Source organism: Saimiri boliviensis, chromosome 12, assembly GCF_048565385.1.
Source record: "Saimiri boliviensis isolate mSaiBol1 chromosome 12, mSaiBol1.pri, whole genome shotgun sequence".
NCBI lineage: Eukaryota > Metazoa > Chordata > Mammalia > Primates > Cebidae > Saimiri > Saimiri boliviensis.
In genome coordinates this window covers 39762346-39787825 of record NC_133460.1, presented here as the reverse complement: position 1 = coordinate 39787825, position 25480 = coordinate 39762346, and the positions used below count along the sequence as shown (strand labels likewise).

The 25480-nt window shown below is 39.6% G+C and overlaps 1 protein-coding gene across 6 annotated transcripts in view; it reads left to right on the top strand.

Moving 5' to 3' along the window:
* Positions 1-25480, top strand: part of ANK3 (ankyrin 3) — a 698348-nt gene that overhangs the window by 637283 nt on the left and 35585 nt on the right. For 4 of the 6 annotated variants that reach the window (XM_074382265.1, XM_074382263.1, XM_074382266.1 and 1 more), the window contains 7 exons: positions 4814-5025; positions 6299-6506; positions 8171-8267; positions 8593-8821; positions 9782-9907; positions 10655-10777; positions 13087-13168. In XM_074382265.1, the coding sequence (XP_074238366.1) occupies positions 4814-5025; positions 6299-6506; positions 8171-8267; positions 8593-8821; positions 9782-9907; positions 10655-10777; positions 13087-13168 (1077 nt within the window). Of the gene's footprint in view, positions 1-4813; positions 5026-6298; positions 6507-8170; positions 8268-8592; positions 8822-9781; positions 9908-10654; positions 10778-11220; positions 11248-13086; positions 13169-17204; positions 25023-25480 lie in introns of all 6 variants that reach the window. The other 2 variants (XM_074382261.1, XM_074382262.1) reach the window with 2 other exon arrangements.

Genomic DNA, 25480 nt, shown 5'->3' with positions numbered 1-25480 from the left:
GCGTTGAATCTGTAAATTACTTTGGACAGTATGGCCATTTTCACGATATTGATTCTTCCTAACCATGAACATGGAATGTTTCTCCATCTGTTTGTGTCCTCTCTTATTTTGTTGAGCAGCGGCTTGTAGTTCTCCTTGAAGAGGTCCTTTACGTTCCTTGTTAGTTGTATTCCTAGCTATTTTATTCTCTTTGTGGCAACTGTGAATGGCAGTTCATTCTTGATTTGGCTCTCTTTAAGTCTGTTATTGGTGTATAGGAATGCTTGTGATTTTTGCACATTGATTTTGTATCCTGAGACTTTGCTGAAGTTGTTTATCAGTTTCAGGAGATTTTGGGCTGAGACGATGACGTCTTCTAGATATACAATCATGTCGTCTGCAAATAGAGACAATTTGACTTCCTCCTTTCCTATTTGAATACCCTTTATTTCTTTTTCTTGCTTGACTGCTCTGGCTAGAACTTCCAGTACTAGATTGAATAGGAGTGGTGAGAGAGGGCATCCTTGTCTAGTGCCAGATTTCAAAGGGAATGCTTCCAGTTTTTGCCCATTCAGTATGATATTGGCTGTTGGTTTGTCGTAAATAGCTTTTATTATTTTGAGATACGTAACATCAATACCTAGTTTATTGAGGGTTTTTAGCATAAAGGGCTGTTGAATTTTGTGAAAGGCCTTCTCTGCATCTATTGAGATGATCATGTGGTTTTTGTCTTTGGTTCTGTTTATGTGGTGAATTACATAAAAGAAAACAGAGAATAACCAAATTGGTGCAATAAAAAATGATAAAGGGGATATCACCACAGATTCCACAGAAATTCAAACCATCATCAGAGATTATTACAAACAACTCTATGCACATAAACTAGTAAACATATGTGGAACCAGCCTTGCATCCCCAGGATAAAGCCTACTTTATCATGGTGGATAAGCTTTTTGATGTGCTGTTGCAATCGGATTGCCAGTATTTTATTCAGATTTTTGCATCTATATTCATCATGATATTGGCCTGAAGTTTTCTTTTCTTGTTGAGTCTCTGCCAGGTTTTCGTATCAGGATGATGTTGGTCTCATAAAATGATTTGGGAAGGATTTCCTCTTTTTGGATAATTTGGAATAGTTTCAGAAGGAATGGTACCAGCTCCTCTTTGTGTGTCTGGTAGAATTTGGCTGTGAACCCATCTGGACCTGGGCTTTTTTTTGGGTGGTTGGCTCTTAATTGCTGCCTCAACTTCAGACCTTGTTATGGGTCTGTTCAGGGTTTTCGCTTCTTCCTGTTTTAGGCTTGGGAGGAGGTAAGTGTCCAGGAATTTATCCATTTCTTCCAGGTTTACTAGTTTATGTGCACAGAGTTGTTTGTAATAATCTCTGATGATGGTTTGAATTTCTGTGGAATCTGTGGTGATATCCCCTTTATCATTTTTTATTGCACCAATTTGGTTATTCTCTGTTTTTTATTAATCTAGCTAGTGGTGTGTCTATTTTGTTGATCTTTTCAAAAAACCAGCTCCTGGATTTATTGATTTTTTGAAGGGTTTTTTGTGTCTCTATCTCCTTCAGTTCTGCTCTGATCTTAGCTATTTCTTGTCTTCTGCTAGGTTTTGAGTTTTTTTGATCTTGCTTCTCTAGCTCTTTCAATTTTTATGATAGGGTGTCAATTTTAGATCTCTCCTTGCTTCTCATTTGGGCACTTATTGCTATATATTTTCCTCTAGAGACTGCATTAAATTCTTCTATGTATTTCTTAGAAAAATATACAAACATGTGCAGATAACTTTTCCCTACAAAGGATCATGCCATGCACATTACTGTGCATCCTGCTCAAGTGTACAGAGGTTTCCACAGGTTATACAGGGCATTAGCTGCCTGCCTGCCTCCCACCCTTCCTGCCTCCCTCCCTCTGTTCTACCCTCTAGTGTCACATCTCAAATCATCCTGTTCAAATAAGAACCTCCCCTCCCACCTCCACCCTCCCTGGTCACATTCTATTCTCTCACCTCAATTTATTTTTTCTTCCTATTTGTTTAGTGATGTAGCTGCCCCTCTCTAACACTTATCAGAATAAAATCTCCATATGAGAGTGACTTTGATTTCCTCTCTACTCTATTCTCAGTGACTAGATCAGTGCTCTACGTGGTCCCTCAGTAAAAACTTGGTAAATGAATGAATTGGAGTCATTCTGTTTACTAGCTGCAGGAATGTCTAGAATACGGGGAAACTGTTATTTATGTAACCATTCCCTTATTGATAGAGATGAAAGGTCTTTCAAGCTTTAGTCTTTACAAGCAATGCTGCCGGGCACTGTGGCTCACGTCTGTAATCCCAACACTTTGGAAGGCCGAGGCAGGGGGATCACCTGAGGTAAGGAGATCAAGACCATCCAGGCCAACATGATGAAACTCTGTCTCTACTGAAAATACAAAAATTAGGCAGGCATGGTGCCATGTGCCTGTAATCCCAGCTACTCAGGAGGACAAGGCAGGAGAATCAGTAGAACCTGAGAGGCAGAGGTTGCAATGAGCCAAGATCCTGCCGTTACACTCCGCCTGCAAGACAGAGCAAGATCTGTCTCAAAAAAAAAAAAAAAAAAAAAAAAAAAGATGTTAGTAAATGGGATTGCTGGGTCCAGGGTAGTTGCATTTTCAATTGGAATAGATGATGCCCAGTTACACTGTTAAAAGATTATTGCCATTTATACCCACCTGCAATGATGAAGGCACCTGTTTCCCCTAATTTTTCTCTGATAACAAGGTATTATTCGTGGTTTTTTTTTTTTTTTTTTTTTGAGACGGAGTTTCGCTCTTGTTACCCAGGCTGGAGTGCAATGGCGCGATCTCGGCTCACCGCAACCTCCGCCTCCTGGGTTCAGGCAATTCTCCTGCCTCAGCCTCCTTGAGTAGCTGGGATTACAGGCACGCACTACCATGCCCAGCTAATTTTTTGTATTTTTAGTAGAGACGGGGTTTCACCATGTTGACCAGGATGGTCTCGATCTCTTGATCTTGTGATCCACCTGCCTCGGCCTCCCAAAGTGCTGGGATTACAGGCTTGAGCCACCGCGCCCGGCTATTCGTGTTTTATTTTAGCTAATCCAAGAACTGGGTGTGGAGGGAGATAGTATCTCATTCTAATTGGCATTTCTGTGTAAATTATCCAGTTTGAACATTTTAATATGTTTTATTGACCATTTTTCAGCTTCTATGAATGGCCCGTTTATAACATTTTGCTATTGTCTATTGTCTGTCATTCTCTTAATACGTTTGGTATTGAGCATATTAATCTTTTGTCAGGTGTGGCTATTTTTCCAGTCTACTTTTTGTTTTTCACGTTTACTGTTTTCGTTATGGAAATCTTTACATTTTTATGTAGTCAAATATATTACCTTTCATATTAGGCTTTTAGGCTTCTGGGTTTCCAGTTTTGTATAGGAAAGTTTCTCTTAAGGCTAAACCATATTTTCCTGAATTTTCTGGTAAGATTTCAATTTTTAAAAATAGTTGTCTCCTAAGCAAATTGAATTTTTTATTTATATACAATTTAGCTTTGTTTTTCCGAATAGATTTTCTATTATGTAAATACCATCTTTTAAATAAATCATCTTTCTCTCACTTACTTGAAATTTAAATATATGACCTTGATTTAAATGTAACTTAAATACATAATACATATACAAAAGTAAATATACATGGATTTATATATATATATATATATATATATTACACATATTTAAACTTGAATCTCTTTCTTGATTCTCTATTATTGTCCTGACCTATTTGTCTATTCCTATGTATAATTCTTATATTCCTGTGTGTGTTTAACTGTTTAATTATGTTACATCTGAGTAAAGTTTAATATCATATAAGCTAATTCTCCTTCACAAACCTACTTTTTCAAAATAGTCTTGCTAATCTCAAACACTTATGCCATAAAAATTTTTATTTATTCCAATGGAGCCCACCAGAATTATGCATAAAATTTGGCTTAAAAAAAACATACAAACATCTGGATTCACTATGGGGACAGACTGGAGTGAGAAGTGAGTTGGTTGGGAGGTGGTCTTAGCAATTAGGCAAGCTAAAATAGGGCCTTAACACCCAGGTGACAGGAGGGTGAGCCACATCCAAAAGAGAATCAACTGGACTTGGACTTTGATGATTAGATGTAAAGTATGAAGGAAGTTGAGTGATAGCTATTAGAGTGAAGGAGTGAGGAAATTGTAAACCCTTTCCCAGAGTTAGGGCTATGGAGGAAAGCAGTTTTGGAGGTAGACAGGAGGGAAGATGATGTATCCATTTGTGGACAGGTTGAGTTTCACTCATGAGAGCCATTGATGGGCACAAAGGATTGATGATGATGATATTAAACATTTGGATAACTTTAACATATTTGAAAGAGATTTTTAAATGAAGTTCTGGAGCTTTCAGGCATATTTAAGTTCTTATTCACTTTCTCGTGAGGCCTCACTTTATTTTTCCTGACTCATTTCTACTTTTGGCAGCTTGAGGGTAAATTATTGTAAATTCCCACTTTCGTTCTCGAAAACTGGGAATTTATCCACAAAAGGTAACATGTCAGTTTTTGAAAATGTTTGTTCCTGATGTGTAAAAATAGTTTCTTCAAATATTTATATTAATAGTTTTATAATATTTTTGCAAAACCCAGTATTTTATGGTCACTACCATTTTCTCTTTATCGTAAAAACTGTATAGGCTACAGAGTACAAATGATTTTGACTATTAAAATGATATATCATTTTGACTTAAGGTACGTTGTAGATATGCTTATTTTCATGGCATTTTCTTTCATTTGTCTTTTCAGAACTTGATAGCCCAGAAGAGTTAGGGAAAAAGCGTATCTGCAGGATTATCACGAAAGATTTCCCCCAGTATTTTGCTGTGGTTTCACGGATTAAACAGGAAAGCAACCAGATTGGTCCTGAAGGTGGAATTCTGAGCAGCACCACAGTGCCCCTTGTTCAAGCATCTTTCCCAGAGGGTGCCCTAACTAAAAGAATTCGAGTGGGCCTCCAGGTAATGGTCACAAAAAGTTCCTTTCTTCAGTATGTGCAGAGAGCATGCGAGTGCATATTTTGCTCTGGAAATAGTTATCCTAACTCATCCTTAATGATACTGCTCATTAGGCCATTTTGGGAATCATTTTCCTATGTCAAATAAAAGCTTCAAGTGTAAAGTTAGCTAGCTGGCTTGTTAAATAAGGGACATATTTTAAGGTTTTTCTGTTTAAAAGTCTCAGTTGGTTTTTGACGAAAAATAATTTTTTCAATCATAGGTTATTGGTCTCAGTATGTGGAACAGCATACCAAGCCATGGTTTATGATATACCACATCATAAAAATCAGTTATAGTGAAGCCTGAAAGCTGTAGTGTTTTGATTTGATGGAAGTAAATCATAAATACTGGGTTTTATCCAAACCAGTTGGAACTTGATTTGGTTTGGAAAGCTGACTGGAAATCTTGGAAAAAAGATTTTTCTTATATTTATTTCAGTTAGACTTTAGTTCTTTTTTCCCTTATTGAATAAGGAAAATGAACTAGAATAACTTAATTGGTGCTATTATTAATATTGTAAGTAATAGTTTAACTGAAGGTTCATGTTCTTCTTGTGAGGCTGGACTCTCCGGCCCAATGGAGTTACTGGGTTTTGTTTGTTTGTTTTGAGCCAAGCACTCTTAAATCCTGAGATGACCTTTGATAAATACTCAGTGCTGAGACCACCTTACATTTCAGGGGTATGAAGCTCCCTTCATCTGTCTCCCATATCAAGTTATTTTACCAAAAAGAAAAGAAACCAAAGGGTTAAAGAGAGGCTTGGTAGACTAGAATTGAAATCTTTTGAAATTTTGAATACCTTTTCGTTATTAACTCTGAAAGCCTCAGTTTTTATGTGGGTATGAGTTGCCTTTATGAGGTTTTACTGAATGTCCTGCATAGGTTTAAAATATATTGAACCTCAGCATTTATTGTCCTTTAATTTGGACTAGACTAAGACACTTCTCTGCCATGAGACTGGATCCCTCTCTTTCATGCAAGCCAGTGCTATTTGTATTTTACTGAGGAAGTACTCAGACAGACCCATTCTTGCCATAGTGTTTGGTTTTGTTTATTCATGCTTTTCTAAAATAGTAAGAAATGATAAAAAAGAAAGACATGGGGGCGGTTTTCTGGTTGTCTGTTTTTTGTTGTTGTTTTTTCTTTTTTCTTCTCACTTAAAAAGTAAACTTCCTGATTGGGAAAAAAAAAAAAAAAAAGTTACTTTCATTTAAGGTCCTTTCTCTGTCTCTAGGCCCAGCCAGTTCCAGATGAAATTGTGAAAAAGATCCTTGGAAACAAAGCAACATTTAGCCCAATCGTCACTGTGGAACCAAGAAGAAGGAAATTCCATAAACCAATCACAATGACCATTCCGGTGCCCCCGCCCTCAGGAGAAGGTGTATCCAATGGATACAAAGGGGACACCACACCCAATCTTCGTCTTCTCTGTAGCATTACAGGTTTGGTTAAGTCACTGCTGTACTTCTGTTGATTCACAGAGATTCTGTACAAAGCCATAACACCTTTGAAATATCCATGCCAACATTGTAAGAGAAAATCAAAGAACAAAACATTTTACTTGTCCATAACCTCATCTCTAGTTTCCCCAGGTTAATTTCTTTCTTTCTTTCTTTCTTTTGAGACGAAGTTTCGCAGTTGTTACCCAGGCTGGAGTGCAATGGCGCGATCTCGGCTCACCGCAACCTCCGCCTCCTGGGTTCAGGCAATTCTCCTGCCTCAGCCTCCCGAGTAGCTGGGACTACAGGCGGGCGCCACCATGCTCAGCTAATTTTTGTATTTTTAGTAGAGACGGAGTTTCACCATGTTGACCAGGATGATCTCGATCTCTTGACCTTGTGATCCACCCATCTCAGCCTCCCAAAGTGCTGGGATTACAGACGTGAGCCACCGCCCCCAGCCGATAATTTCTTTAAGATCCTGGTCTCATGACTCATTTAAAATTTAGTGAGAGCATCTTTTCTGCGATTAAGGTTTGCAATAGTTAGAAGTATCACTGAATCTACTGGAGCATCTGGGTAATTTCTGATTCAATCTAGGTAATTTCTCGGTGACCTAGGTAGATGTAATTAACCTAGCAGCATACTTTAAACCTACAAGGAAATTGGGTAGACTTTGGGAGAAATACGTGTCCTGCAGAGCACTAGTAACAGGAAAATGTTGAGTATGTGGTTTTTCTCTCCTACTCTATTCACCAGTGTCATCCTAGAGTTTAAACATTCAGGGCTCAGAAGAACGCATTTTGTGATAAGCACCTGGAATCCAGAGCTCAATTCAATCTTTGATTATCCCAATCCAATCTTTAACTGCAAGCCCAAGATTATTAAAGATAGGTTTTGTTTTTGTTTTCTGAGGAGCAGTTTTAATGGCTGATGCCCCTTTTTACCCTAGGTAATTAATTGGTGCAGCCACGTACAGAGCGAGATGTTTCTTAACTTTAGTTCTTACCTTTTAAAAGAGAAAAAGGCAGGGCACAGTGGCTTAGGCCTGTAATCCTAGCACTTTGGGAGGCGGAGGCAGGCAGATCACGAGGTCAAGAGATTGAGACCATTCTGACCAACATGGTGAAACCCTGTCTCACTCAAAATACAAAAATTAGCTGGTTGTGGTGGTGCACACCTGTAGTCCCAGCTACTCAGGAGGGTAAGGCAGGAGAATCGCTTGAACCCGGGAGGCAGAGGTTGCAGTGAGCCAAGATCGCACCACTGCACTCCATCCTGGTGACAGAGCAAGACTCCATTTCAAAAAAAAAAAAAATTAAGAGATTTAATTTTCCATCTGAAACAACAAATCTTTGTACTTACAAATTGCATTTATAAAACACACTTATAAATTGCGGCTGCCCCAAGTTTAAGCCATTCATTAGTACCCAGACAAAAAATAGGGAATTTTTTTTAATAACATCATAAAAGGAAATCACAATAAGCCTGGTAAAAGTATAAAAGGAGAGTAGAGAGGAAAACTACCTCTAGTACACACTATTAAATTGAAAGTGTTGAAGTTTTGCCAGTTTATGGCTATGCAGAAAGAAGAAAATGATATGATTAAAATTTTACAAGGAACATCTCCCATGATAAAGTCAACATATCTGCTGTTGTTCTCTCAGGGGGCACTTCACCTGCTCAGTGGGAAGACATCACAGGAACAACTCCTTTGACGTTTATAAAAGATTGTGTGTCTTTTACAACCAATGTTTCAGCCAGGTATGGAAATAAAGGATTCCAAAAAGCAGTAAGGAATTAGTTGTTATTACCTTTTGGAAAGTAAAAATTGTTGTGTTCAATACTCAAAAAATTGTTGTGAGAAAAAAAAACCCTTAGTACTTGCTTATCAAAATTATCCTCAAATAACAAACACAGGGTTTCTGTGTTTGATAAATGGGAAAAAAATCTTTGCTATTTAAATGAACAAGTTAATAACCTTTTGGGTTAGTTCCTTTATATATTCTGAGTTTTTAAATTGTGAAATTTTTTACGATTTGGCTTTTAAATAGCCACATTTTCACACTTCTGTTTTTGTTTCGCTCAGATTTTGGCTTGCAGACTGCCATCAAGTTTTAGAAACTGTGGGGTTAGCCACGCAACTATACAGAGAATTGATATGTGTTCCATATATGGCCAAGTTTGTTGTTTTTGCCAAAATGAATGATCCTGTAGAATCTTCCTTGAGATGTTTCTGCATGACAGATGACAAAGTGGACAAAACTTTAGAGCAGCAAGAGAATTTTGAGGAAGTCGCAAGAAGCAAAGATATTGAGGTACCTTGTTCACAAAACAAGTTCATTACATACCCCAGATACGGAGTTTTATTTTGTGGCCATAATACCACTCACTGTATAATACCAAGTACATTATTGATTTTACTTTTACTTTAAAAAATTTGATATAGATGAATACTCAAATTATTATTATCATTTTTGAGATGGAGTCTCACTATGTTGCCCAGGCTGGAGTGCCATTGTGCAGTCTCTGCTCACTGCAACCTCTGCCTCTTGGGTTCAAGGGATTCTTCCACCTCACCCTCCCAAGTAGCTGGGATTACAGGTGCCTACCACCATGCCTGGCTAATTTTTTGTATTTTTAGTAGAGATGGGGTTTCACCATGTGTGCCAGGCTGATCTTGAACTCCTGACCTTGTGATCCAGCTGCCTTGGCCTCCCGAAGCCCTGGGATTACATGCATGAGCCACCACGCCTGGCCTATACTCAAATTATTTTAAGTGTTTTTGGGGTTGTCTTAGCTGGTTAAAATGTAGTACTAATAAATCTAAGTTAATGATCTCCATTTACTTGTGGCCACTTGAGTTACCTACTTTTCAGAATGACTGTTCATACACACTGATTTTTCTTTTTCAAACCCAGTGATCATGTAAGTATCTAAGAGTCCAAAAAAAAAAAAAAAAAAAAAAAAAAAAAAAACTTTCAAAATCTATATGAATAAGTGATTGATGTCAGGTACATTCTTAAATATTTTTAAAGTTGCCAGAATAAAAATAAGTATATAATTCTGTTCTGTATATGTCCATGATATGGATTCCAGTTACAACTGGTGAATTGTAAGCACACAGCATTATTTTTATTGAAAATAGCGCCACAGAAGTAACTGCCTACTAGACAAATGTGACATAGTAACATGTCAGTCTTTTAATGTTATATAAAATCTCAAAATATTTCAAACTCAGATTAACATGAAATTGTTTATTTCTTTTACTCTAAAAGGTTTTGGAAGGAAAACCTATTTATGTTGATTGTTACGGAAATTTGGCCCCACTTACCAAAGGAGGACAGCAACTCGTTTTTAACTTTTATGCTTTCAAAGAAAATAGACTGCCATTTTCCATCAAGGTAAATCATCTTCAACAGAGAATCTGTGATTATGGGGAAAAAAATACTCTTAGAAAATAAAAATAAAAGGTTTTAATGATTTATTTAGTTTGAAATATCCCATCAAATCTGAACTCCTAAGGTCAAATTTTGTTCTAGTTCTACCAGAGTACACTTTGAGCCACTAATGCTTTATAACTGGTAAAAAGGATCCTTATTTTTTAAAGAGTTTAATAACATTTCTGTTTATGCAAACATTTGTAAAACCAAATAATCTAATAAAATGTATCATTTCTGGTTAATGTTCAGTAATCAAATAATGGATGAAATTCAAATTCAGTATTCAAGTTTCATTTTAATTTCTGGTGGAGCCAAGGGACATTCTAGAGGGACCATCATCTTTCTCCAAGTACAGAAGAAGATAGGACAATTGTTTTATTGTTATTCTTTGCTGTTCCTGTTACAAAAGCTTAAGATTTCAGAAAAAAAAAAATAACAAAAAGCCTGTTAGACAGAAAGAAAATGCACATAACTCAGACTATACTATGAATTCTCAGGATTAGCTCATCAGACACAACAATCCTGCGGTTAGGAATTGGGCATCTAATTCTTGTTGAGTTCATGTTGACACATAATTCTTATCATCTTTTCCCTTTACCTTTCCTGCCTCTCACAGGGCTTGATAAAACAAACACGTTTAACTCCTATACAATTAAAAATCCTCAGTAGGTCTCATTCTATAACTATCAACTACCAAAACTTTTCTAGATTAGAGACACCAGCCAAGAGCCCTGTGGTCGTTTGTCCTTTCTGAAAGAACCAAAGACAACAAAAGGACTGCCTCAAACAGCTGTTTGCAACTTAAATATCACTCTGCCAGCACATAAAAAGGTATCTTTTAATACTGCTTTATTTTAACTGTGTCTCCCTGGGCTTGAAGAAGTGGGCCTTTGGTATGCAATTAAGGAATGCTTTGTAACATGGATAAAGTTCTTGAAACTGAAGTTTTGTTAGTCTCCTTGTGTAGATTGCATCAGTCTTGTTACTGTGGTGTCAAATTCTTAGAGTTTGTATGATGGAGTCCTCTGTTTACCGCTTTTGCTTCTGCTAATAGCGCACAGATTTTTATGCTTTCAAATGATGTCATATGTTAATTTGCCATGGATGTACGGTTCTTGATATTTTTTGTTGGCTTTTTTTTTTTTAATTTGCTTTGCTTTCTAAATCAGCTCGCATTTGTGCTCCCTACTCAGTCCTTTTCATATCCTGATATTCTTTTCCCTGCTGTCCATTATAATATTCCTTGTCTCTGCAATGCATCTTGGAACCAAAAGGAGACAGAGTCAGATCAAGATGATGAGGTAATATGAACACTTCTGCTTTTATTCTATCAGAAGTAGAATAGAAATTGAATCTGTATAACAGAAGTTGCAGAGGGCTGAAGTGTGGGAAACATAAATTATATTTGGGCAGATCTTAAGAGAAAAGGGTATATATATATATATATATATTTTTTTAAATGGTTGACTCTTCTTCCACACGCAATTAAGAGTAATTCATTATATTCAGCAAAATTATAATTCAGTTAATTTAAAAACTGAAGTTCTTTAAACATTTTAAAATGTGATAGACTGGCATGTATAAATAAACATTAAAAATTTTTTTAGACAAGTCAAATGCAATCGTGAGAAAGGGGGAAAGAGTAGGACCAGGAAGTTCTATCTATGACTGACTGTGAACAGTCAAGTGAGATAACTCACTACCTTCAGACCAGCCAAATAGACATTTTGTAAAAGTTTCAGATGGGCACGGTGTCTCACGCCTGTAATCCTAGCACTTTGGGAGGCTGAGGCAGGTGGATCACGAGGTCAGGAGTTCAAGATCAGCCTAACCAAGATGGTGAAACCCTGTCTCTATCAAAAATACAAAAGTTAGCCAGGCACAGTGGCAGGTGCCTGTAATCCCAGCTACTCAGAGGCTGAGGCAGCAGAATGGCCAGGCGGCAGGGTTTGCAGTGAGCCAAGATCGCACCACTGTACTCAAACCTGGGTGACAGAGTGAGACACTGTCTCCAAAAAAAAAAAAAAAAAGTTTCATGTGCCTATTTCACTATCGACTATATCCTACTCTCCAGCATGTTATAAATTTAAATCAGGATCACATTTAATATGTGAAATTTTATTGTACAACCTTAGTTGTATGTAATACAAAATATTTGCTCACTAGCTATTGATAAATCGTTGATATTCTCATTAATTTATCTTGACCGTTATTTTTTAAAGAATGTAGCTCAATTAAATTGTCTCCTAATGTTTCTCTAAGTTATATGATAATTAGAATTTTAAAACCCACACACCACTAGCAATAAATAGAATCAAGTAGCCTTAGGACTCAGTAATAATACCTCTGGCCAGGCATGGTGGTTCACCCCTGTAATCCTAGCACTTGGGGAGGCTGCGGTGGTGGAATCACCTGAGGTCAGGAGTTCAACACCAGCCTAGCCAACATAGCGAAACCCCATCTCTACTAAAAATTCAAAAATTAGCTGGGCATGGTGGTGCATGTCTGTAATCCCAGCTACTCAGGAGGCTGAGGGAGGAGAATGGCTTGAACCCAGGAGGTGGAGGTTGCAGTGAGCCAAGATCATGCCACTGCACTCCAGCCGAGGCGACAGGAGTGAGAGTCTGTCTAAAAAAAAAAAAAAAATCCGAAAAACTAAACAACAACAACAAAATAGTACTTCTAACAAAACCAGCCATTAATCTGTTTTCAATCTCCTTATCTACAATTTATGCCTCTTAACATACAGAAACCCCAGCAGTAATTGGAATAATAAACTTTGTGTGCCTTTCTCCCTTGAACGTACTCACATAGAGTGAGTGTACTTTGTGATATATGTGCTTTCAATATGAACAGATCCAGGAAAATTTACTGCTCAGCATCAGAAGTCTCTGTAATGCTTGTCTTTTACTTGTACTTCCCTGTAGTCTGCTGTGTTGGTGCTCTTAAATTTGCCAGATGATATTTTGGTTAAGACACGGGGGTGGGGTGGGGTTATAGAATCCCAGTAGGAAATTAACATTTCCTAAGAGGAAAAATAAACAAGTTATCAACATGCCATCTTACAAAATGTTTTAAAACTGTGAAGATGTCACAGGGAAGTTGGAAATAGGGTCACCTTTTTTTTTTTTCTTTTTCAGATTGAGAAAACAGATAGACGACAGAGCTTCGCGTCCTTAGCTTTACGTAAGCGCTACAGCTACTTGACTGAGCCTGGAATGAGTGAGTTTTCTAACACATTTATTAATCTATGTGGATTTTCATAAGAAGAGACATTTTTTCTATACAAACTAAATTTTATCATTTGGAAACTCAAAAGCAAAAAAAAAATTGTCTGCAGGAAAACTGTCATATAACTTAGGTAATATTTTTTTGTACACAGTTTATTAAAAACACCCCTAGCTCATACTTCAAATTAGTTTTTAAAGCCATTCGCTATTTTTAAATTAGAAACATCTATTACTTTTCCTTTAAAACCCTGATTTTTACTTTGCTAACTATGCTAGGAAATAAATATGAATGTTGCTTTAGATCTATGCTCAGATGAAAAAAACTTACTCACATATTTGGAATAGTAGAAAGAATGATAAAGTTACTTTGTCATCTCATTTTTCTCCATATAGATAGGTTGTCATATCCTAATCCCGATTCTTTTTCTTCCCACTTTGCAAGAATCACATTTCCTTACCTTCTTGAGGTAGCACTTGTTCACAGATTTCTTCTTTCCTCGCTCCCTCCCTCTCACTTCCTCTCTTCGTGGCCTTGATTAAAATATCAGTTCTAAGGCTGGGCTTCACTAGACTGGTTAGATAGACGTTTTTCTTTTCTCAGTGATTGTTTTGGTTCACTGTTAGCTGGTTAGCTGGCATGCATTTACCAAGATATAGATTCATTCAACCATATCCATTTATCTATTCTTTCTGTCTGCCTCCTCTTCCCTTCCTTCCCTCATCCTTAAAATCATCACCTCTGGTGATCTCTACAGCCCTCGGGATAACTCCCTCCACTAGCAGGAACTAGGAGTACTGAGCACAGCACTGTATTTGACTGACATATTGGTGCCACTTTATTCTCCTCATTCGAAGTGAGGGGAAATTATACAAAAATTATTTTTAAATTAGTGAATCATGCCTAGCTGTTTTGCATTGACACAGTTTCTTAAGTTCAAGGAGGTTTGGGAATTTGCTAGTAAGAGTCACAACTTTGGCTTTTCCCGCCTTTTCTGAAGTCTTGTTTCTGTGGGCCAACAACAGAGCACATAAGATCTGTGGCAGGACAGCACTGCACTACTCAGTTGAGATGGGCGTAGCATCATCTTCTGGAGCCTAGCTCCTTGACTATGAGGAAAGCTTTTATATTCAAATACAAAGTGGAGAATATAAGAGAAATGAAAGAAGGCTACCACATTCAAGAATGTTCCCTCAGATCTCAGTTCTCCTCTAGCAGAAATGTCTAAATCCTCCCAGAAACATAAGGGCTGACATTAACTCATATTATGCTGCAGAGCAGAAGAGGGGAGTGTGTGTGTGTGTGTGTGTGTGTGTGTGTGTGTGTGTGTGTGTAGCTAGATGTTTTCAAGTGGAGCTAAATACCTTGGGGAAGTTTTCTTTGGCATACTATTTTGCCCTAGAGATCCTCAGTGAGTAGTTGGTTGGGACCCTCCAAGCAACATCCTTAAGCTTTGGACAGGCTCAGTGGACCAGCTACTCTAGGTCGGAGGCCCCTTTAGGCAGGTGAGTTTCTGTCTGATTCTGGTCGCTAAGGCTAAGTCAATTGAATGCTTCCCACTTATGATAGTGTTACTGGTTAGATACAGCTAAGGTGTATGCAGATTGTGTTCCTGAACTTCTGGTAGAAGAGGAGGGAACTTTTATGAAAAGGCACATAAGGGTGGTAAACAGGGGAATTAATAGGAATAAGAAGTGACTAAAAGAAAACTAAGTCTCAAAACTGGTGTATTAGGAACTCCAAGTGAATGCCACTTTTCCCTCACCACACTGCCCCTTTTACAACCCCTTCCCCCCAGAAAAAAAGATTCTGGATTAGTTCAGTACCTGACATCCAGAAATTCCTTCTTACAAAGGGATAGCAAAATATATGTCATTAAAGCACAAAACATGTAACTGATTGATAGGTTGGTTGTTCCCTGCAAAGTATAAAACCGTAGACATGGTTCAAAAGACTTCTTTGCCTGATAGAACCACCCTTCAGTGGTAAAGGATAGATGCTTTGTCAGTTTCTGATAGTTACGAAAATAAATGCTCGTGAGACATAGATTAAGCTCAAATCGTTGAATTGGAGGGATCCGTGAACCTTCCATTTGCAGCCTGGCATTTTCAAGAGTTAAGCTCAATAATTAAGGCAGGGAGGGGTAATGAATAGGCAAGTTTTTCCTTGGTGCTTCCACTTTCTTTAGAGCAATATGTAAGCCTAGGAAAGGATATGTTCTGGATGTTTGAATTTAAATGTACACTAGGAATGAACATCTTTACCCTTGTGGGAGTAGCTGCTAATCCATGGACTGGATTGTAGCAATTGCACGGGCACAGCATGAGGAAGAACATAAAAACGGAAGCAGATTCTTCTTTTCTCTTTGACTATTCTGAACCAGGGCTTTCTTGGAGGAAAACTGTACTCGGTTTTGATGTCAAACATTAGCCCTTAGCAGGCCTTGCAAATTTTGTTTGAGTTGCAGAAGCAGAGAGGACTAAGTATGTGTTTTTGCTCCCCAGCAAGTGTGCTTGCTTCATTTGTGTGTTCTTGCTCCATTGCCAGAAGAAATGCTTGGTATTACTATATCCATTCTTCCTAGTGGTAGGTGTGCCTCATGACTGCTTCAGTGTTTGTGATATCCATGCGTCCCACGAATATTATGGGAAGGCACCAGAATTGGTACCTTTGAAATTGATAAGCATGTATACAAACACCCCCATATCCTGTAGGTACTTAAATATGGGGTGTTAAAAATATGAATGCACTTTTTAGATGTCCCCCATGATAGCTTTTGAGAATTAAATGTAGAGTAGGTTATGAAAAAATATATTTGGTAAATATGCTTTTATCAAATATAATGAAGACAGTTACAGAGATGGAACTGTTCAGTTGCAGGTGATTTTATAATGTGCAGTAGAAAACATTTTCCTAAAATCTCAAAAGGTACCAAGACTTCATATCTCATGGAAAAAGTGTACTCTTCTTTCTAAATGCCCTTGTGAAAGTATCTTTAAAGTTTAAATATTGTGCATAATATGGCATACGAATTGTATTACTTCATCGGCTTGTTTGCCATGATACATCGTGCATGATAAAATGTTTTCAGTTGCTTTGCTTGCTTATGGTAACCATGAACCATATTTTCTGTTTTTTTTTCCTTTGTGTGTGTGTGTGTGTGTGTGTGTGTGTGTATATGTACACGTGCATTTTAAAGTCATTCCATATTACGTTTTCTTTCCCCTCATCAAAAGGAATATACTGCATGGAAAAGATAAATGCAAACATTCCTTTTCTTTGTTTTTTGTTTAAAATTCTGACTCAGAAAACTTCTTGCTCTTATTGGCTTTTTATGGGTGTAAAGCATAACCGAACTGTGCATGGGAGAGACAGATTTAAAATCCAGTGGCTTCACAGTTTGCACAGCAGTCGCCTGTCACTTAAAAGTTATTTTGGATCCTGCATGAAATAGGCTTGAGTGGTTTTTGAAAAAAAGTTTTAGATCTTTAATGTACAGCTACATATATTGAAATGGTTCTAAGTAGGTGCAATCTGTATTATGGAAAGGCTAAAGGAGAGAGAGGACATTAGAAATTACTAAAATGAAAGTTGTATGGTTGCACGAAACAAACATGTACCTATACAGGCAAAACAAAACGGCTACTGATATTTCAAAACCAACACATAAGAAAGTCAATAGGAAGTAGGCAACAGTTTTCCATTGTGGTTATTTTTCTCATCATTAATTCTTTCCTTATGTTTTCTGTTTTTCATTGTTTGCCTCTTCAGTTGCAATGTGCTTTTCATTTCACATTACTCTGTTTTTTTATTTATTTAGTTGTTTTTTTCTTAACCGGATTAGTTATGTCTGTAGAAATTTATTTTTCCTCTTAATTGTTCCTTTTGCCTCTTCCATTCTAAATCATGCAAACAATTGTACTTGCTTTTGTAATATTTCAAAGTTTACTGACCAATTTTTTTCTCTGGTCTCTCTGTTTCTCAACCATTTTTGTTGATTTTTGTGTTTGATTTCATTTTAAAATTTAAGAAACAGTTGAACGGAGTACAGGAGCAACAAGATCCCTCCCCACCACTTACTCATACAAGCCATTCTTTTCTACAAGACCATACCAGTCCTGGACAACAGCTCCGATTACAGTGCCCGGGCCAGCCAAGTCAGGCTTCACTTCCTTATCAAGTTCTTCCTCTAATACGCCATCAGCTTCTCCGTTAAAATCAATATGGTCTGTTTCGACTCCTTCTCCAATCAAATCCACATTAGGCGCGTCAACTACATCTTCAGTTAAATCCATTAGTGACGTGGCATCTCCAATTAGATCCTTTCGGACAATTTCTTCGCCGATAAAAACTGTGGTGTCACAATCTCCATACAATATCCAAGTTTCCTCTGGTACCCTGGCTAGAGCTCCCGCAGTCACGGAAGCTACGCCCTTAAAAGGGCTGGCATCCAGTTCTACGTTTTCCTCTCGAACCTCTCCAGTGACTACAGCAGGGTCTCTTTTGGAGAGGTCATCAATTACTATGACACCCCCTGCCTCCCCCAAATCAAACATTAATATGTATTCCTCAAGTTTGCCATTTAAGTCAATTATTACATCAGCAGCACCGCTAATATCTTCACCTTTAAAGTCAGTGGTGTCTCCAGTTAAATCAGCAGTTGATGCCATTTCATCAGCCAAAGTTACAATGGCGTCTTCCCTCTCATCACCTGTGAAGCAGATGTCTGGACATGCAGAGGTAGCATTAGTCAATGGATCTATTTCCCCCCTAAAATATCCATCATCTTCAACTTTAATTAACGGATGCAAAGCCACTGCCACGTTACAGGAAAAAATTTCTACAGCTACAAACTCTGTGAGCTCTGTGGTCCATGCAGCCACTGACACAGTTGAGAAAGTGTTTTCTACCACGACTGCAATGCCATTTTCCCCACTCAGGTCTTACGTTTCTGCAGCACCATCAGCTTTTCAGTCTCTAAGAACTCCTCCTGCAGGTGCACTCTACACATCCCTTGGGTCGTCAATATCTGCAACTACCTCATCTGTAACTTCATCAGTTCTAACAGTGCCAGTATACTCTGTAGTCAATGTTTTGCCAGAACCAGCATTAAAGAAACTTCCAGACTCTAATTCATTTACAAAATCAGCAGCAGCCTTGCTGTCACCCATTAAAACATTGACTACGGAGACACGTCCTCAGCCTCATTTCAGTCGAACTTCATCTCCAGTTAAGTCATCTTTGTTCCTTGCACCCTCTGCCCTTAAGTTGTCTACACCATCTTCTTTATCTTCCAGTCAGGAGATACTAAAAGACGTGGCCGAAATGAAAGAGGACCTAATGCGGATGACCGCAATACTGCAGACAGATGTGCCTGAGGAGAAGCCATTCCAACCGGAACTCCCAAAAGAAGGGAGGATTGATGACGAAGAACCTTTCAAAATTGTTGAGAAAGTAAAGGAAGACTTAGTGAAAGTTAGTGAAATCCTTAAAAAGGACGTGTGTGTAGATAGTAAAGGATCACCCAAATCACCAAAGAGTGACAAAGGAAACTCTCCCGAAGATGACTGGACAGAATTTAGTTCTGAAGAAATCCGAGAAGCGAGACAGCAAGCTGCCGCCAGCCATTCTCCAACTCTGCCTGAGAGAGTGCAAGTAAAAGCAAAGGCCGCCTCCGAAAAGGATTATAACTTGACCAAAGTTATTGATTACCTAACAAATGATATTGGGAGTAGTTCACTGACAAACTTAAAATACAAGTTTGAGGATGCAAAGAAGGATGGTGAGGAGAGACAGAAAAGAGTCTTAAAACCAGCAATTGCTTTGCAGGAACACAAACTCAAAATGCCTCCAGCCTCCATGAGGCCTTCCACCTCTGAGAAAGAATTGTGTAAAATGGCTGATTCCTTTTTTGGAACAGATACTATTTTAGAGTCTCCCGATGACTTTTCTCAACATGACCAAGATAAAAGTCCCTTGTCTGACAGTGGCTTTGAAACAAGAAGTGAAAAGACACCCTCAGCCCCGCAAAGCGCTGAAAGCACGGGTCCTAAACCACTTTTTCACGAGGTTCCCATCCCTCCTGTCATTACGGAAACAAGAACTGAAGTGGTTCACGTCATCCGGAGCTATGAGCCCTCAGGTGGGGATGTTCCCCAGACCCAACCAGAGGAGCCTGTGTCACCTAAACCTTCACCTACATTTATGGAATTGGAACCAAAGCCCACCACCTCTAGCATTAAAGAAAAAGTTAAAGCATTTCAAATGAAAGCCAGTAGCGAAGACGATGACCACAATCGGGTTTTAAGCAAAGGCATGCGTGTTAAAGAAGAGACTCACATAACCACAACCACCAGAATGGTTTATCACTCTCCACCAGGCGGTGAAGGTACATCTGAAAGAATTGAAGAAACCATGTCAGTCCATGACATCATGAAGGCCTTTCAGTCCGGGCGGGATCCTTCCAAAGAGCTGGCAGGTCTGTTTGAACATAAGTCGGCAGTGTCTCCAGATGTTCACAAGTCTGCTGCTGAAACCTCAGCCCAGCATGCAGAGAAGGACAACCAAATGAAACCCAAACTGGAGCGTATAATAGAAGTCCACATCGAAAAAGGTAACCAAGCTGAGCCCACTGAAGTCATTATTAGAGAAACCAAAAAGCATCCAGAAAAAGAAATGTATGTATATCAGAAAGACTTATCCCGGGGAGATATTAACCTAAAAGATTTTCTGCCAGAAAAACACGATGCTTTTCCTTGTTCAGAGGAACAGGGTCAGCAAGAAGAAGAAGAACTTACTGCTGAAGAGTCATTGCCTTCTTATCTGGAGTCTTCCAGAGTAAACACTCCTGTGTCCCAAGAAGAAGATAGCCGCCCTAGTTCTGCTCAACTCATATCTGATGACTCTTATAAAACATTGAAGCTTTTGAGTCAACACTCCATAGAATACCATGACGATGAGTTGTCAGAACTAAGAGGGGAGTCTTACAGGTTTGCTGAGAAAATGCTTCTGTCAGAAAAGCTAGATGTGTCTCATTCTGATACTGAGGAGTCGGTTACAGACCATGCAGGACCCCCTAGCTCAGAGTTACAGGGGTCTGATAAGCGGTCCAGAGAAAAAGTAGCCACTGCCCCCAAAAAAGAAATTCTCTCCAAAATCTATAAAGATGTTTCTGAAAATGGTGTAGGTAAAGTGTCTAAAGATGAGCATTTTGATAAAGTCACAGTGTTGCACTATTCTGGCAATGTTAGTAGTCCAAAACATGCCATGTGGATGCGCTTTACTGAGGACAGATTAGACAGAGGTAGAGAGAAGTTGATATATGAAGATAGGGTGGACAGGACTGTGAAGGAGGCAGAAGAAAAACTGACTGAAGTGTCACAGTTTTTTCGTGACAAAACTGAAAAGCTAAATGATGAACTGCAGTCCCCAGAGAAAAAGGCACGCCCTAAAAATGGCAAAGAATATTCTTCTCAAAGCTCTACCAGCAGCAGCCCTGAGAAAGTACTGCTGACAGAACTGCTGGCATCCAGTGATGAATGGGTTAAGGCAAGACAGCATGGCTCTGATGGACAAGGCTTCCCCAAGGCCGAGGAGAAGGCATCCGGTCTGCCCAGCAGCCCAGAGAAGACGGCTCTCTCCCAACAGACTGAGGACAGCAAGTCCACAGTGGAAGCCAAAGGAAGTATTTCACAGAGCAAAGCACCAGACGGGCCCCAGTCTGGATTCCAGCTCAAACAATCTAAACTCAATTCCATTAGATTAAAATTTGAACAAGGCACACATGCAAAAAGTAAAGACATGTCTCAAGAAGACAGAAAGTCAGATGGCCAGTCCAGAATCCCAGTTAAAAAAATACAGGAGAGCAAGCTACCCGTCTACCAAGTTTTTGCTAGAGAAAAACAGCAGAAGGCCATAGACCTCCCAGATGAAAGTGTATCTGTGCAAAAAGATTTCATGGTTTTAAAAGCCAAAGATGAGCATGCCCAGAGCAACGAAATTGTTGTAAATGATTCTGGCTCTGATAATGTGAAAAAACAGAGAACTGAAATGTCAAGTAAAGCAATGCCTGACTCTTTTTCTGAGCAGCAGGCTAAAGACTTGGCATGTCATATAACCTCAGATTTAGCAACTAGGGGACCATGGGACAAAAAGGTCTTTAGAACATGGGAGAGTTCGGGAGCCACTAACAATAAGTCTCAGAAAGAAAAACTTTCGCATGTACTTGTTCATGATGTAAGAGAGAATCACATTGGTCACCCTGAGAGTAAAAGTGTTGATCAAAAGAATGAATTTATGTCTGTGACTGAGAGAGAACACAAATTGTTAACAAATGGGTCTCTCTCAGAAATTAAAGAAATGACTGTAAAATCTCCCTCCAAAAAAGTCTTATATAGGGAATATGTTGTGAAAGAAGGGGACCATCCAGCTGGATTGCTTGATCAGCCTTCCAGGAGGAGCGAGAGCTCAGCAGTGTCACACATCCCCGTCAGAGCTGCTGATGAGAGGAGAATGCTGTCTTCTAATATTCCCGATGGTTTCTGTGAACAGTCGGCATTTCCAAAACATGAACGATCACAAAAGTTGTCCCAGTCGAGCATGAGTAAAGAGACAGTTGAGACACAGCACTTGAATTCTATAGAGGATGAAAAAGTTACCTATTCAGAAGTCAGCAAAGTTTCCAAACACCAGAGTTATGTAGGTTTATGCCCACCTCTCGAGGAAACGGAAACCTCGCCCACCAAATCTCCTGATTCTTTAGAGTTTAGCCCAGGAAGGGAATCTCCCTCTAGTGATGTATTCGACCGTAGTCCCATTGACGGATTGGAAAAACTCGCACCACTAGCCCAGACAGAGGGAGGGAAAGAGATAAAAACTTTACCCGTTTATGTCAGTTTTGTACAAGTGGGGAAGCAATATGAGAAGGAGATACAACAAGGAAGTGTAAAGAAAATCATAAGTCAGGAATGTAAGACAGTACAAGAAACCAGGGGGACCTTTTATACAACCAGACAGCAGAAGCAACCTCCTTCTCCCCAAGGTAGCCCAGAAGATGATACTCTAGAGCAAGTATCCTTTCTAGACAGCTCTGGGAAAAGCCCTTTAACCCCAGAAACACCCAGTTCAGAGGAAGTGAGTTATGAATTTACATCTAAGACACCTGACTCGCTCATAGCTTATATACCAGGCAAGCCCAGCCCAATTCCCGAGGTTTCTGAGGAGTCAGAGGAGGAGGAACAGGCCAAGTCAGCCTCCCTAAAGCAGGCTACAGTGGAGGAGATAGCAGTCGAGCGGCGTGAAATGCCTAATGGCGTGAGCAAAGACTCTAACCAAAGACCCAAAAGTAACAGAGTTGCCTATATTGAATTTCCCCCTCCTCCACCACTGGATGCAGACCAGATTGAATCAGATAAGAAGCATCATTATCTCCCAGAAAAAGAGGTTGACATGATTGAAGTCAATCTGCAAGATGAGCATGACAAGTACCAGCTGGCTGAACCTGTCATTAGAGTACAGCCACCTTCACCAGTTCCTCCCGGGGCAGACGTCAGTGATTCCAGCGATGATGAGTCTATTTATCAGCCAGTCCCAGTTAAAAAATACACCTTCAAATTAAAGGAAGTGGATGACGAACAAAAAGAAAAACCCAAAGCTTCTGCTGAAAAGGCTTCCAACCAGAAAGAACTGGAAAGTAACGGATCTGGAAGAGATAACGAATTTGGCCTTGGCCTTGATTCACCTCAGAACGAAACTGCCCAGAATGGGAACAATGACCAGTCCATCACAGAGTGTTCCATTGCCACCACAGCGGAGTTTTCTCATGACACGGATGCCACAGAGATAGACTCTCTGGATGGCTATGACCTGCAGGATGAAGATGATGGCTTGACAGAGAGTGATTCTAAACTCCCTAGTCAAGCCATGGAAATTAAGAAAGATATATGGAACACAGAGGGCATTCTGAAGCCAGCTGACCGCTCTTTTAGCCAAAGTAAACTTGAAGTTATCGAGGAGGAAGGCAAGGTGGGACCAGATGATGACAAGCCACCTTCTAAAAGTTCTTCATCTGAAAAGACTCCTGAAAAGACTGATCAGAAGTCAGGGGCCCAGTTCTTCACACTGGAAGGCAGACATCCTGACCGATCAGTGTTTCCTGATACTTACTTCAGTTACAAAGTAGATGAAGAGTTTGCCACTCCTTTCAAAACAGTAGCTACCAAAGGTCTAGATTTTGACCCTTGGTCCAGTAATCGAGGGGACGATGAAGTTTTTGACAGTAAATCACGGGAAGATGAAACTAAGCCATTTGGGCTGGCGGTAGAAGACCGCTCTCCAGCAACAACCCCTGATACAACGCCAGCCAGAACGCCAACTGATGAAAGTACCCCAACTAGTGAGCCTAACCCCTTCCCATTTCATGAAGGAAAAATGTTTGAGATGACTCGCAGTGGTGCAATTGACATGAGCAAGAGGGATTTTGTTGAAGAGAGGCTCCAATTTTTCCAGATTGGTGAGCATACTTCTGAAGGGAAGTCAGGGGACCAGGGGGAAGGGGATAAAAGTATGGTCACTGCCACACCACAGCCACAGTCAGGGGACACCACTGTAGAAACCAATCTAGAGAGAAATGTAGAGACACCTACAGTGGAACCTGACCCCAGCAGCCCGACCAGCGGAGAGTGTCAGGAAGGCCCATCCAGTAGTGGCCCCCTGGAGAAATCAGCAGCAACCACTAACACCTCTAAAGTTGACCCCAAGTTGCGCACGCCTATAAAAATGGGAATTTCTGCATCCACCATGACCATGAAGAAAGAAGGCCCTGGAGAAATAACAGATAAGATAGAAGCTGTGATGACCAGTTGTCAGGGATTAGAAAATGAAACTATAACAGTGATTTCAAATACAGCCGATAGCCAGACGGGCGTTAGGCCCCATGAAAAACATGATTTTCAAAAAGATAACTTTAATAACAACAACAATTTGGATTCTTCCACTATACAGACAGATAACATGATAAGTAATATAGCTCTGACAGAACATTCTGCACCCACTTGTACCACAGAGAAAGATAACCCAGTGAAAGTCTCATCAGGAAAAAAGACAGGGGTACTACAAGGACACTGTCTAAGGGATAAGCAGAAAGTTCTTGGAGAACAGCAAAAAACAAAGGAATTGATAGGGATTAGGCAAAAATCCAAACTTCCCATAAAGGCCACTTCACCAAAAGATACCTTCCCACCGAACCATTTGCCAAACATTAAAGCAAGTAAAACGAAGCAGGTTAGTCAATCCGAGAAAACCAAAGGCCTTAATGCTTCTTCATGTGTAGACTTAAAGTCCAGAATTCCAGTGAAAAACACACACAGGGATAACACAGTCGCAGTTAGAAAAGCATGTGCCACACAAAAGCAAGGGCAGCCAGAGAAAGGCAAGGCCAAACAGCTTCCATCCAAGTTGCCAGTAAAGGTAAGACCCACCTGTGTCACTACCACCACCACCTCCACCTCCACCTCCACCGCCACCACCACCACCACCAGCACGAGCACAGTTAAAGTTAGGAAAAGTCAGCTCAAGGAAGTATGTAAACATTCCATTGAATATTTTAAGGGAATTAGTGGTGAGACCTTAAAGCTTGTGGACCGCCTCTCTGAAGAAGACAAAAAGATGCAGTCCGAGCTGTCCGATGAGGAAGAGAGTACCTCAAGAAACACGTCGTTGTCCGAGACTTCCCGGGGTGGCCAGCCTTCAGTTACAACGAAGTCTACTAGAGATAAGAAAACAGAGGCAGCACCTTTAAAATCAAAGAGTGAAAAGGCCGGCAGTGAGAAAAGGAGCAGTAGAAGGACTGGTGAGAATGAAGGCAGTCAGGTCTCTCGAGCACTCTGCTCACATCCTGGAGAACGAGCATAGTTTGTAAACACTTTCCAACTCGTAGACCCTAGTGCATGAACTGTTGTGATTGCCTGTGGAGTGACTTAACCGTAGTTTCTCATTCTGTCATTGTCATCTGTGTGTGCTGTCGTATATACTCTTCTTTCTGCCTTTTGATCAAACTACACGGTAGACAGCTAGGGAAGCATGCTGAAGATATTGGTGTCATTCAAGATGAACAAACTTTTTTTTTAATGTGCTAATGGATATGATTCTGTCAAAGTTAAAGCACAGATGTTGAAATCCCATCATGGTGTTTTCACCAACCCAACACTTCTGTAATATGTTGTAAACTAACTAGCTCGTCAGCATGTTCAATCCCATTACATTGAGCATCCATGTAGTCTGACATTTGGCCTGATGCAGGTGAAAAAC